The sequence below is a fragment of the Gekko japonicus genome, unplaced genomic scaffold, assembly GCF_001447785.1.
Source record: "Gekko japonicus isolate JY-2015 unplaced genomic scaffold, Gekko_japonicus_V1.1 scaffold3483, whole genome shotgun sequence".
NCBI classification, from domain to species: domain Eukaryota; kingdom Metazoa; phylum Chordata; class Lepidosauria; order Squamata; family Gekkonidae; genus Gekko; species Gekko japonicus.
Window position 1 is genome coordinate 30,646 of NW_015173244.1, and position 14,900 is coordinate 45,545.

Here is a 14,900-nt window from a genome sequence, read left to right on the forward strand (position 1 = left end):
AACCGCCATTACTTACGTTGCCATGGCAACATGTAGCCGTAGTGAAGTTAAGTATGCTGTAGGTCAGCCAGGCCCCAACGAGGCCCATGAACCAAAGGTGAGTGTCAGGCATGTCCCAGAATCCTTTGCAACACGCCTGGCATCCATTTTAAGCATGGGGAATTTCACATTACCCAGTTTCTCCCGGTTTCAAGCTGGTGATCTTCCGTTTTGAGGTGAACCGGTACAGGGCTGCCATTTCACACATGGCTTGCCCCTACCGGAAGTGAGCCGGAACAGAAGCGGTTTGGCATTTCAGACACGCACCGCTTTGTTTTCCTGCTGTTTTCTCCCCGCGCGGACGGGCGGTTTTTTTTACCGTAGTGCTCTCTGGGGTATTTATGGGGAAAGGCGGTCCATCAGGTATGTCGGACCCTGGCCACATAGCTCACAAGGGAGGTTGTTAAAAGGATAAATGTGGGATTGGGCCCCTGAACTCCTCAGAAGTGCTGGGAACAAAATCAAGAGACTTTATTTCCAACCACCACTGAGGAAAATACTGTTAGGACATTTCTGCCAGTGTGAGCAGTGGTTGCTAGCTCTGGGTTGAGAAATACCTGGACAGCTGGGAGGTGAAGCTTGAGGAGCGCAGGGAGGTTGAGGAGTCCTGGAGGTTGGCAACCTTAGCATTTTATTGTCCATTGGCTACACTATCCCCATATGGCCATGGTGGAAACCGGTGAAGAGTTAAGTATGCTGTAGGTCAGCCAGGCCCCAACGAGGCCCATGATGAGGCCTGAACCAAAGGTGAGCGTCAGGCATGTCCCAGAATCCTTTGCAACACGCCTGGCATCCATTTTAAGCATGTTTCTGTGGGAACAATGATAATTTTTGAAAAACAAAACTCTCGATTTAGACTGTGCCACAGGCCCTTCGCCAATTTGTAAACCGCTCATCTGTTATTCTGGATTAATTCTGGCTAAAACAAAAATGAATACTGTTTAAGTCTTTTCAGTCGGTTAGATTTAAGGATTCTGAGAGGCTTTCCAGGTTGAGGAGTCCTGGAGGTTGGCAACCTTAGCATTTTATTGTCCATTGGCTACACTATCCCCATATGGCCATGGTGGAAACCGGTGAAGAGTTAAGTATGCTGTAGGTCAGCCAGGCCCCAACGAGGCCCATGATGAGGCCTGAACCAAAGGTGAGCGTCAGGCATGTCCCAGAATCCTTTGCAACACGCCTGGCATCCATTTTAAGCATGTTTCTGTGGGAACAATGATAAGTTTTGAAAAACAAAACTCTCGATTTAGACTGTGCCACAGGCCCTTCGCCAATTTGTAAACCGGTCATCTGTTATTCTGGATTAATTCTGGCTAAAACAAAAATGAATACTGTTTAAGTCTTTTCAGTTGGTTAGATTTAAGGATTCTGAGAGGCTTTCCGGGGTCCTGTAACATGCCCGGGCACGGCGTCGGTCTTTATGTTCGCTCCCGGCCCACCGTTTTAATCCGCTAAACAAAACCAACTCTCTTGACTTTATTTCAAATTAAATCAGTGTTGTAATATTTGTTGCCTCGTACGCGTCCGAAGGTCTTTAGAGGCATTTCAGTATAAAATGAGATTAAGGGCCAGCTCTTGGCATGAGATTGAGGCAGTGACCGGATTTTTTAAAATCTTGATTACTAATTTAAAGTAACCAACAGTAGCATTATTTTGGGGGGGGGGGGAGAAATGAAGTGGGGCATACTTGGGGTTACTTAGGCCTGAAATGTAACCTGTTAATCTTCTCGACACACGTGCTGCTTTAGGAGGGTATTCTATAACTCACAGCAAAGCGCGGCCTTGGAAACAGTTGGCGAGAGCCACCCGTATTCCCCTCTTTCTCCTACAGTTTCTGCTCTCTTGCCCACCCCAAAAAAGGGTTTTTATGTATTTAAATCATTTCTATCTCTCCCGATTTCATCTGATTTAAAGGCAGCTTTCCCAGCTCCCTCACTTCTGTCTTTAAAGGCAGATAACACAATTATGAAACTGTGAAGGGGTGTGGGATAGGGAATACGTTTTTTGTTCCCATCTTTCTGTCTCGTAATACTTAGAACGCCAGTTCATTCAGTGAAGCTGGATCAGTAGAAGGTGTGCAAGTAGTGAAGGGGTATGTTTCCTGGCATAGAACACACACATATAACTGTCATAATGGACATTAGTCTAAGGTGGCTCTTTAAATAAAAAAAAAGTTAGAATGCCAGGACTTTTCATTGGCTAGAAACAGAGGCCAGAGGGTAGTAAGGCCACCAAGGGGGGGGGGGAGAGTCAGGATCCATAGGGCACATACAGCTTTTCAGAAGTCTGGTGTAGTGGTTAAGTGTGTGGACTCTAATCTGGGAGAACCAGGTTTGATTCCCCAATCCTCCACTCACAGCTGCTGGATGACCTTGGGCAAGCCACAGTTCTGTCAGAGCTGTTCTCTCAAGGACAGTTCTGGAAAGAGCTCTCTCAGCCCCACCTACCTCAGAGGGTGCCTGTTGTGGGGAGGGGAAGGGAAAGGAGATTGTAAGCCAGTCAGAGACTCCTTCAGGTAGTGAAGGGTGGGGTATAAATCCAATCTCTCCTCTCCTTCTCAGACATCTGTTCAGTACTGACAGTGTGAACCATGGAACTAATTCATAAGAACATAAGAGAAGCCATGTTGGGTCAGGCCAGTGGCCCATCCAGTCCAACACTCTGTGTCACACAGTGGCCAAAATCCAGGTGCCGTAAGGAGGTCCACCAGCGGGGCCAGAACTCCAGAAGCCCTCCCACTGTTGCCCCCCAAGTACCAAGAATACAGAGCATCACTGCTCCAAACGTAATGTTCCGTCTATACCTTGTGGTTAATAGCCACTGATGGACCTCAGCTCCATATGTTTATCCAGTCCCCTCTTGAAGCTCTCTGTGCTTGTAGCCACCACCGGTTACTGCGGCAGTGAATTCCATGTGTTATTGACTCTTTCGATTAAGAAGTACTTCCTTCTGTCTGTTCTAAGCCTTGTGCTCATTAATTTCATTAAGTACCCATCAGTTCTTGTATTGTGAGAAAGGGAGAAAATTCAAGCATTGTCCTGGGATAACTGTGTAAATCAGTGGCATCTCTTCTCTCCTTTCATTTACAAACGCTTCTTCTTTTTCTTCTCCTGTCGGTCTAGGATCAGTTTTGGATGTTATTAAGCATATCGTGGCGAAAGGAGAACACAAGAATGGAGTATTGGATGAAGCAACGATAGCCACAATCCTGAGAGAGGTATTGGAAGGGCTGGAATACCTGCATAAAAACGGACAGATCCACAGGTGGGTTGTGGTAGCTTTACAGTCGTGGCTCGTTTCCGTGGCATTTCCGGTAAGCTGAAAGCGCTTTATGCTCTGTCTCTTTGTGAAGGGGGTCACATCTGTTCCCATGTTGCATGTTCGCAGCCAGGTGTCATCTTCAAACCCCTCTTACTGGCTTCAAGGTGGCAGCGGGCTGGTTGCTGTTGGAAACAGGATGTTAAAGAGTAGAGGCGTGGTCTGATTCGTCAGGGCAACGGTCATACTCTTAAAGGAAAAAGGAATTTAAAGAAAAACAAAGTGGATGGAAGAGTGCATGTTAGTGTCTAGAAAGAGAAATGTGACTTTAGTTCAGCTTGGTGTAGTGGGTTAAGTGCGCGAACTCTAATCTCGGAGAACCGGGTTGATTCCCCACTCCTCCACTTGCACCTGCTGAATGACCTTGGGCAAGCCGTAGTTCTGACAAGAGCTGTCCTTGAAAAGAGCAGTTTCTCTCAGAGCTCTCTCAGCCCCACCTACCTCACAGGGTGTCTGTTGTGGGGAGGGGAAGGGGAAGGAGTTTGTAAGCCGCTCTGAGACTCCTTTGGGTAGTGAAGGGCGGGGTATAAATCCACCTCCTCCTCCTCCCTCTTCTTCCTCTTCCTCCTCTTCCTCCTCTTCTTCTTCCTCCTCCTCCTCCTCCTCCTCCTCCTCTTCTTCTTCAGAAAACCTTTGTGCCTCCCTAAGAAGGTACACAATCTTATTTTGAGCCGTAGAAATAATTGTTCAGATACACATACACATGACGCTGCCTTATACTGAACCAGGACATTGTTCCAGCCTGAGCGGTGGGTGTTGCCTTCTGACACACTTCCGGTGATGCCCGGGGGTGTGGCATATGCAAATAAGTTATGCTAATGAGTTATGCTAATGAGCCCCTGCACCTCTTTTTCTACGAAATGACCCCTGCTGAGAGGGATTCCATCCTGTTCTCCTCAGACCAAGGGTCTTCTCACGCAAGGTTTTTAACTGTATGCATAAGTGGCCCAGAGCCATTTCTGGGCCTTCTGTCACAACGGCAGTTATGGTGCGTGACCCTGAGAGATTGCAGATATCGCCGGTACCTGTTGCTGTGGGTTGTGTTGGAGCTTTTCCTAGCTGCAATAGTTATGGTAGCTACTTCCAGTTATGAACCTGGACACTGCAAAATATATGCCGTGTTTATCCATTCAAGCGAATCCTCAAAGTTCCCAAGTGATCTAAGATCAACAAAGTGATTCCAAGTGAATGTAACTAGACTGTCACATTCACTTTCAGGTTAAAAATGGAACAAACTAAGAAGGGGGAGAGGCAGATCAAGCGATTTTGCGGGGTGTCACACGGCTCACAGGAAGCAATAAAAGCTCCAAGAAGTGCATTCAGTTCAGTACAAAAAAACGATTGTTCCTTTCTCGTAAGCTTTGCTCCAGCTTGGAATGTGTGAGCCATAGATCTCACCTTCAGTGGAAAAGCTGGACAATTAAGAGTCGTGGCCCGGCCAGGGCAGGGGAGGTGAGCACATCTGTCCAAATTTGGCACTGAGCTTATTGGCTGTGCAGGAAGGAGGAGTGGCTTTCTGGATTGGAGCCTTTTTAGTTACGATGTATGTCGGGCATGTGATTTGGAAGGAGAGCGGAAAGAGCTGAGCTGTCACCGTTAGCAAATGAGCACGGTCCTTACGATAGGCGTGCTTGGCGTTAGACCCGGTAGAATAGATGGTGTTAATTTAGGCAATTCCTTAGAGGGAAGCAATGGGAGTTAACCACATGTGGAGACGACTTGATGAACGTGTTGCATGTGGAGACGACTTGATGAACATGTGGAGACGACTTGATGAACGGCCCAACAAGACACATTTGCTGTCGTCCCCGTCCCCCCCCCCATTAGTTTTGAATATTTTCCTGTCCTCCCCACCTCCATTCAGACCAGTGTTCCCTCTAAGCTGAGTTAGTGTGAGCAAGCTCACAGTTTTTTAGCCTCCGGCCCACACCTTATTATCTCGGCTCAGGAAGGACGGCTCCAGAGCAACCTCATTTATGCAGCAGCCAAATCACTCGCTCACAACTTTAATGCCAGGAGCTCACAAAGTAGAATTTTTGCACACAAGACTCCGCAGCTTAGAGGGAGCATTGGCCACAGGTATGCAATCAGACATCATGAACACGCCAGAGTTGGTTTGTGACGAATACACATCGGGCTTACCTTTCTGACTCACATCGCCTCCTATCAGGACAGACTTCCCGGTATCTGACGAACTGAGCAGTGACTCATAAAAGCTCCTCCCCTGCGACATACTCTGTTAGTCTTTAAGGTGCTACTGGATTCTTGCTCTTTTCATAGAATAGAATCATAGAATGTTAGAGTTGGAAGGGACCTTGCAGGTCATCTAGTCTAACCCCCTGCACTCTGCAGGAGCGTAGCCGAAAGATAGATCTACAGCATACTCGAAAGATGGTCCTCCAGCCTCCACTTGAAAACGTCCAGCGAAGGAGCATCCACCACCTCCCAAGGCGGTCACAAGAAGCAGCAAAAGTAAATAGGCAAAGAAAACAAGGGTTTGAGAACCTGAAAAAACAAATACATTTACAAGAGAATATTATGATGTCTAAAGTAAATAATGATGGAGCAAAAAGAAGACTAAAAATGTTACAACATCAGATGAATTGTTTATTGAAAGAGGAGATAGCAAAGAAATTATACTTTGCAAAACAAAACTTTTTTGAAAATGCTAACAAACCCACTAGATGGGTAGCCTATAAAATTAGTCAACAGAAGGAAAGAACTTTTATTAAAGTCCTGAGAAAAGATGGGAAGAAAATCTATAGAAATGAAGAAATCAAGAAAGCTATGGAGGAATATTATAAAACGCTTTATGGGAAAACGACAGTGAGCACGGATAAAATCCAAAGTTTCTTGCTTTCGAACTGCTAGGTTGGCGGGAGCTGGAACCAGAGACGGGAGCTCACTCTGTCATGCGGCACTTGGGTCTCGAACTGCTGAACTACTGACCTTCCAGCCTGCAGTTCAGCGTCTTAACCGCTTGAGCCTCCACAGCTCCATATAATCTTACAAGCCAGAGGACCAGATTTGGCCTAAGGCATCTCCTTGTGCTGAATTCTTATACAGGAAGAGAGTTGGGTCTCTGCAATTCCTGTGCAAATGCACCCGGTGTCCATGCCTGTTGAAAGATGAACTGGCGAGCGGCTTCTTGATGGTTTTGAAAGGCTGCCTTGCTTTTGAGTGCAGCACGCAAGCGTCAAGCCAAGAAACCCTGAAGCCACCGATATGTTCTGTGACTAAGGAAAAAGGAGGTTGCTCCTAGGGGCGTGAGTGACAAGCTGTGCTGGCTCAAATATTTTGCACCCCTCCCAGTTTGGGACACTTGACTTGCTCCTGCATTTGATCATGGATTATTATCAGGAGTCGGGTTCCTCGTCGGATGATTCCACGCAATCTGTAACCAAAGCAAACCGGAGCAGTGTTGGGAAATCAGCAAGCCAAGTCCAGAGCTTAGAAGGAAACCTCTTTCAGATGGTTCTTTTTATGGCTTTCTGACAGGCATATCATTGTCACCTTAACGGGGCAGCGAGGCTGCTCATTCTCTGAGCTTAAGGTGTCCTCTTGTGTAACTGAATGTTTAGACAAGGTTAGAGAGGAAGCGATAATATACAAAGTGGCTTTAGATGGCTGTACGGCCTCAGGGGGGCAGAACTTCTGATATGTCAGCGTTTTTGGCACGAGAGACCTCCCGAGGTTCATTAATGTGTGGCTGAAAGGCGAGGGCTCGCCATAAAATGTTGTGAAAGCAGATAGTGTGCATTGAAATGTGGGGAGGGGTAGTTGCCGATCATGCTCTGCAGACCCGGCGAGAGCTCTGTCTTCTGTCTGGTTTTTGTGTTGGGTTAGAGTTTGTCGTTCCTAGGCTGCAGAATGAATATCCTCAATGGTTTAGGAATGCCCTTTGTCGTCTTGTGGTCTCTTCTTACATTTTCAAGCGACAGACCCGGCCTTTCCCACAAGGGGAACTGTGGAGACACGCAGCCGATCCCAAATCACGTCTGCGTGATGCGTAAGCTTTCAGAACCGATTGGCCCTCCTGAGTCTGAAGGAGGCCAGGTTGTCAGCAACCAGGGCCACCTCTGAAATGTCTCTTTCTCTTGCCTAAAAAACAAGTCTAGCTCGCCACCTAGTGGTGCACAACGCTAAAAGAGCTAGAACTTTTCGCTGCCAGACAATCTTAGGATCTCCTGACTATCCTACACATAATGCATTACGATAATAATTATTTTGAAAGAACGTAGGTTTGACCCCCAGATCTTCCTAGTCAAAGTGTAGCACTCTGTCAACCGCATTACATTGGCTCACCAGCTATGCACCAGAAGACATCCGTACACACCCCTAAGTATGTGCTGTGCATCCCGTTTCTTTTTTCCCCGTCTCCCCTCTCACGCTGCTTCCACTACATTGTCTGGGATATGGTTTTGTTAGATGCACTCCCTCCTTTCAGTCAGTCAATCTGTCTGTCTGTCTCTCTTGCTGGTCAGAAATTCCAACTCGAAACGGCAAGAATATGCAGGGGAAACGTTAGCTGTAATCTCTTTGCCATGTCTTCCCAAGAGACGGCCAGGCCTCTGGCAGCGCAGAAACAGAACCCGGCTGTTCCGTAGGATACCGGCTTGAATTTCTGCGATGCTCAGTGATGCTTTGACAAGATTGCTCACAGATGTTGCGGCTTTTAAAAAAAAAAAAATTAAAAGAGGAGAAAATTCCATTTGGCACCGGGTGGCTGTGGAGGCCATGCAGCACTGTAGTTCTTTTGTCTCTTGCGATCCTCCCAGATGGGCTTCTCTCCCCCCCCACCCAATCCTCTTTTCTAGTATTGGGTTGTTTTTGCCTAAGGGAAATTGTAAGAGGAGAAGTCCAGCGGGAGCCAGGCCGGTTAGGAGAAGCGATTAGGTGAGAGGTTAGCGTAACAATGCGTGGAATCCTGCCTCGGATCGGGAGGAGTTGATGGAGGAGGGCTGTTGATTGACAGGTTCTCGCAGCTACCAATGTGGCTTCCATGGCAGAGTGGGAATTGGAACCTGAATCTCCTAGACTCTGTTCTGACACTCTGTACTGCATCATGCTGCCCAGTTCTCCCTCTAAGCTGAGTTAGTGTGAATTAGCTCACAGTTCTTCAGCCTCCCGCTCATACATTTTTGTCTTAACGCAGGAAGAACAGCTCCAGAGAAAACTAATTTATGCAGTAGCCAAATTTGCTCGCTCAGAACTTTAATGCCAGTAGCTCACAAAGTAGAATTTTTGCTCACAAGACTCCAGAGCTTAGAGGCAGGGCTTTTTTTTTTGTATAAAAGCCCAGCAGGAACTCATTAGCATAATAGGCCACACCCAACAGCCGCTTTTTTTTGTATAAAAAGCCCAGCAGGAACTCATTAGCATAATAGGCCACAGCCAACAGCAAGAATGCATTAGCTTATTAGGCCACACCCCTGACAGCACAACTCATTAGCATATTAGGCCACACCCCATGCCTTTCCTTGGCTTGCCCAGGCGCCCCGCAGCTGCGGGGATCCCGGGCAAGCCCCCCCTTGAAGGGACGGGAAAGCAATATAAACTGCCTTCTCTTGGCTTGCCTGGGCGCCCCGTGGTTGCATGGAGCCCAGGCAAGCTGGGCCTTGGACAGGCCAGGGAAGGCACACGGGGAAGCACTGAAATGCCTCCCCGATCCTTCCAGGGCCCCCCCTGGCCCATGTGCCTCGGAGTCGCATGGGGGTTTTTTTTTCGCTCTCCAGGCCTTCCCTCTGTAGCCAGGCACGCAGAGGTTTTGGCTGTAGTGGGCGTGGCCAGCTCGAAAGCCAGCCGGAACTCTGTTCCTGTGCGTTCCTGCCCCAAAATAGCCCTGCTTAGAGGGTGCATTGATGTCAGCTTAGAGGGAACACTGGCCCCAACTATTAAGAATCAAGGCTGTTCTTACCAGTGTTTCCCATCCTGGGTTCTGTTACTTGAGAGAATGGGAAATGACGTCAAGAACTGACTTTTATACATGTTTTGAATGCAGTGGCACCTTGAAGACGAACAAAGCTTATTCAAGGTGTGAGCTTTTGTGTGCAGGCACACGTCATCAGATACATTGAAATGGAAGTTAACAGTTTATAGATAGATAGATAGATAGATAGAGATATATGTAGACAGATGCCTCTACATAGGTGAACAGCAAATTAGCATACAACTTAATGGAGATGTTTGGACATGTACTAGACTCCAGATTTGTTCTACTGCTTCAGACCAACACGGCGGCCCACCTGGATCTGACTTTTATACATGTTGAAAGATACAGATGCGGGGGGCGGGGACTAATAAATAAATAAACGTCACAGGAGGGTCTCTTCTGGCCCCATCAAGGGTTAAGCCATTGGGCACTTATTGTGTGCCGCTCATAAAAAGAATTACCCTCTGCGCGCAGATGGCTCCGGGCCGTATCGACAATCGTGCTTGCGTATTGAATGCTCAGGCGCTGTGCCAGAAGACGGACGGTTCATATCCAGCCTTTTGGTAATCAGAAGGGGTGACTGCAAGCTTTTGTGTCTTCCATTGATAATTCAAGACTTTTTCAGGACGTTTCCCCTACCCCGGGTGCCAATCGTGCAGCCAGTAAAAGTTCCATGAAACAAATTGTCTTGTAAAGTAGCTTTTCTTTTTTTAATGAAGCTGAAGGTGCTGCATTCGTATTTGTGCATTTGAATGGTCTAAATGCTGGCTTTCCAAGATCAAAGGGGCAAGTCAGTGAAGGTCGGTTTTGAACTGGTACGGGTTTAGGTTAAGGTGCTGCCCGTTCACTCCGACTTGCATGTGTCCTGACAAATCAGTCTGGTAGAGGTGGTGGGAGACGGGGAGCTGGTTTTATGTGTTAGGAGGTAGCCAAGTTTAGTTCCTGCTGTATGTCACTAACAGGCACAGCTAAGTGAAATGTAAAACTGCAGTAGTAAAACTCCGGGGCATGGGGGGAAGGTAGAAACTGGTTCTAATGATGGAGAGGCAGGACAGTGAGCAGTAATTGTTGTAGGGCTACTTTTCTCCCTTTCTCACAATAGAAGAACTCGTGGGCACTCCATGAAATCGCTGAGCGGTCGGGTTAGAACGGATAAAAGGAAGTCCTTCTTCACCCAAAGAGTGATTAACACTTGGAATTCACTGCCACAAGAAGTGGTGGCAGCTACAAGCATGGACGGCTTCAAAAGGGAATTAGATAGGCATATGGAGCAGAGGTCCATCAGTGGCTATTAGCCACAAGGTATAGATGGGGACTCTTAGGCTGGGGCAGGTGATGCCCTGTGTTCTTGGTGCTTGGTGGGGGGGTGGGCAACAATGGAAGGACTTCTAGTGTCCTGGCCCCACTGCTGGACCTCCTGATGGCACCTGGTATTTTTTGACCACTGTGTGACAGAGTGTTGGATTGGATGGGCCATTGGCCTGATCCAACATTGGCTTCCCTTATGTTCTTATGTTTCGGCTATGCTCCTGCAGAGTGCAGGGGGTTGGACTAGATGACCTGCAAGGTCACTTCCAACTCTAACATTCTATGATTTCTATGATTAATAATGGCGGTGGAGATCAGACTGATAGTATAATCCTATAGAACAAAGTTTGAGTCCAGTGGCACCTTAAAGATCAACAAAGTTTAATTCTGGGCATAAGCCTTTGTGTGCATGTCACACCATGTATATGAAGAGAAGTGCATACACACGAAAGCTTATACCCAGAATAAAACTTTATTGGTCTTTAAGGTGTTACTGGACTCAAACTTATGTTTTGTTGCTTCAAACCAGCTTGGCTACCTACTAGTGTAATCCTATGCACAAGTACTCCAGTCTAAGCCCATTGAATTCAGCAGGCTTAGATTGGAGTACTACTGCACAGGATTGCACTGTAAGAGGTCCAAGGGCCAGATTTATGCCAGGTGATGTAAGGGCTGCTTTTCAGGGTATCAGTATCACACTGCAGGCAGTAGGAGCCCAGGTACAGGTCCCAGGACTCAGGGGATCAGCCTTGGTCATATCTGTGCGACGCTACTTTCCACCTAGAGGCTTGCTGTGCTCAGCGTGGGTTGCTGAGGAAAGTTATTAAACTAACTGTAATGATTTCGTGTTTTGGTGTGTGTGTTTCTTTAAATGTTTACTTTGACTACAGTACTGTAAGAAGAGTGATAGAGGGGGATAAGTGTGATGTGATTGCCTGATGACTGAGTGTGGGAGGAGGGGTGTCTATGAGGAGGATTCTGTGTGTGAAGTTTGAAGAGAAAGCATAGTTTTTTTAATCGATTCTATGTGAATAAGACAGTTTAGTCTGTGTGAATATGAGTTTTGAGTCTATTGTGTGTGAATAAGACAAAGAATTCAGCCTGTGTGGCTATATATATGAGCGAGATAGAGATAGATATTAGACTGTGTGTCTACGCCTGTCAGAGTGGAGTTCTGGGAGTCTGAGAGACTGTTTGTGACACCAAGCTTTGCCGGTTATATTTACAAGTTCCTTTCATCAGCAATAGTTCAAAATAACCAGAAACCTATTTTGTTCTTTATTAAATAAATCTTTTTTTTGTTTGTTTAAGCTTATCCCAGAAATCAGAATAGTCCTTCCTCAGGACCACACAGTCCTCTGAAGTGCCCAGACTCTGGGTCATTCTACCAAAAGAGAGAGATTTGTAATTTTTAATGCCTGGTGGCAGTGGAAATCTACCAGGTTTATGTACACAGAGGGTGGTTTAAAGGTAAAACCGTCTTCCCAATAAGCGAGGACGTCACACTAACCTTCTGCGTTTCCTTGGGTTTTGTCTCCTTTTCTAACAAGTCTCTCGTCTGTATAAACCTGTTCTTCTGTGCCTTTTGGATGCAGGAAATTTGGCATTAACTTCGTCCTGCTGTATGGGCCATGACTTCATTCTGGGCCTGCCACTTCTACTGCTGGCTTCTCAAAGCCTCTGGAGCCGTTGGGGCCTAATCCTGCCAACACCTGTGTGCTTAGAACTCGGTGCAAAAACAACGGCAGCACCCCACCCCCCGTGCACACATAGAAATGGAACACAAGCAGAAAAGTAATCCGGGTGGATTGTACCTCCACACACACATCTCTAGTAAATTGCATAGAAACTACTGATCAGGGTCAGAACTGCTGGTGGCAGAAATGCTAGGCTGCAACCAAAAGTGGTATCCCTGTGTTACTTAGTCCTCCACATTCTCCTACTTCTAGAAGGTGTAGTAAAAAGTTTGATAACCTGTCCACTTTCAGTACTGGTCCCCATGTGTCGGTGGTACCAGCAAAAAAGAGGCATGTAAAAACATAAGAGGAGCTGCGGTGGCTCAGGTGGTTAAGACGCTGAACTGCAGGCTGTGGAAGGTCAGTAGTTCAGCAGTTCAAGACCCGAGTTGCCGCATGACGGGGTGAGCTCCCGTCTCTAGTTCCAGCTCCTGCCATCCTAGCAGTTCAAAAGCAAGAAATTGCAAGTAGATAAATAGGTACCACTTCGGTGGGAAGGTAACAGCGTTCCGTGCGCCTTGGTGTTTAGTCATGCCGGCCACATGACCACGGAAACGTCTTCGGACAGCGCTGGCTCTTCGGCTTTGAAGCTGAGATGAGCACTGCAACCCTACAGTCGGACTCGACTGGCTTTCGAGCAAGGGAACCTTTACTTTTACATAAGAACATAAGAAGAGCCCTGCTGGATCAGACCAATAGTCCAACATCCTGTCTTACACAGTGGCCAACCAGTTTCTCTGAACAGCCAGCAATAGGGCATAGAGGCCGAGGCCTTCCTCTGATGCTGCCTCCCTGCTCTGGAATTCAGAGATTGACTGCCTCTGAATGTGGAGGCTCCCCTCAGTCACCATGGCAAGGAGCCGTTGATAGATCATGAAATCTCTCTAATCCCCTTTTAAAGCTGTTCATTCCTGTGGCCCTCACGACACCCTCTGGCAGCCAATTCCCCATTTTAATCGTTCTCTGTATTAAGTAATATTTCTTCTTGTCTGTCCTGAACCAACTACCCATCAGTTTTATTGGATGCCCTCAAGCTCTAGTCTTTTGGGAGAGGGGAGAAAAAATTCCCCTTTTCAACTCTCTCCACCTCATGCATAATGTCATCAACCTCTGTCATGTCACCCTGAGTAATCTCTTTTTTCCAAACTGAAAAGTCCCAGACTCTTCAGCCTTTCCTCAAAGGGAAGGTGCTCCAACCCCCTCATCGTCTTGGTCGCCCCTACTGTACTTTTCCCGGCCTCTGCAATGTCCTTTTGAGGCACGTGGAGAGACAGGGACCAGAATTAAACAGTTTTCCAAATGAGGCTGCACAATAGATCTATACAGGGGCGTTACGATATTGGAAGCAAGAAGGCACTGTACAAATAACGCAGACCACAAGTGCTCAGAAAGTCATGCAAAAAGAGTAAATGTATATAACAAGCATAACAGAGGACCACACGTATCAGTAAAACTAAATTACATCATATAATGTACACGTCCATGGCTAATGCAAGTCCATAAATGGTACACAGACAAAGACGAAGACTCCGGATGTTGATCTTCGTTTCGATAGCTCTTCTTCAAGAAGTTCACACTACTACAATTACAAGTAAAACCAAACTATTAATATCATATAGTACAATCAAAACCATATCCTGAATAAAAGGTGAAGGTAAAGGTTTCCCTTGCTCGAAAGCCAGTCGAATCCGACTCTAGGGTTGCAGTGCTCATCTCCGTTTCAAAGCCGAAGAGCCAGCGCTGTCCGAAGATGTTTCCGTGGTCATGTGGCCGGCATGACTAAACACCAAGGCGCACGGAATGCTGTTACCTTCCCACCGAAGTGGTACCTATTTATCTACTTGCAATTTCTTGCTTTCGAACTGCTAGGTTGGCAGGAGCTGGAACTAGAGACGGGAGCTCACTCCGTCATGCGGCACCCTGGGTCTCGAACTGCTGAACTACCGACCTTCCACAGCCTGCAGTTCAGCATCTTAACCACTTGAGTCACCGCAGCTCCTATATCCTGAATACTAAGAGGCAAAAATTAGCTTCATGAAGTACTCATAATGTACAGAAGACTTTAAAATGGTATATGTAGAAGGAAAAATCCTTATGGCATTACAATATTGGCCATTTTTATTCTCAGTCCCTTTCCTTTGAAACCCCATATTGGAGGGAACTGGGATGTTGTTTTTGGCAGCGCGTGGTCCCCTCCCTTCTAGAGGTGGGGCCTTGGCTGAAGGAGCCATTTTGTCTGTTTCAGTAAAGCTCTTTTTATGTGCATTCAAGTCGGAGCGCTCTGCTCTGCAAAATGATGCTTTCAAGCCTTTCCCTTGGCAACCCTTTTTGCATTGGGATTTGCAGCTTGCACTGAGGGAACACTGAAGCTATTAGACCTGTGCGTCGCAGCCCGGCCAGCAATGAACAGATCTCAAGGCTTGACAACGAACGTCTTCGCCTCCTGACGTTTTGTGGTGGGCAGGGAAATCCTGGTTGGTTCGTCGGTCTGCGCTGCCCTCTCCCCAAAGAGTTCTGAGGCACACAGTGGAAATTCCCTTTTTGTTCTGGAGAGGAACCAACAACCC

The 14,900-nt window shown here is 47.0% G+C and overlaps 1 protein-coding gene across 1 annotated transcript in view; it reads left to right on the forward strand.

The window, feature by feature from the left end:
- OXSR1 (oxidative stress responsive 1) overlaps positions 1-14,900 on the forward strand; it is a gene marked incomplete at its 5' end in the record, with an annotated part of 101,202 nt that overhangs the window by 23,346 nt on the left and 62,956 nt on the right. Inside the window, one exon of the mRNA XM_015422779.1 lies at positions 3,162-3,303. Within this exon, the coding sequence (XP_015278265.1) occupies positions 3,162-3,303 (142 nt within the window). The remainder of the gene's footprint in view (positions 1-3,161; positions 3,304-14,900) is intronic.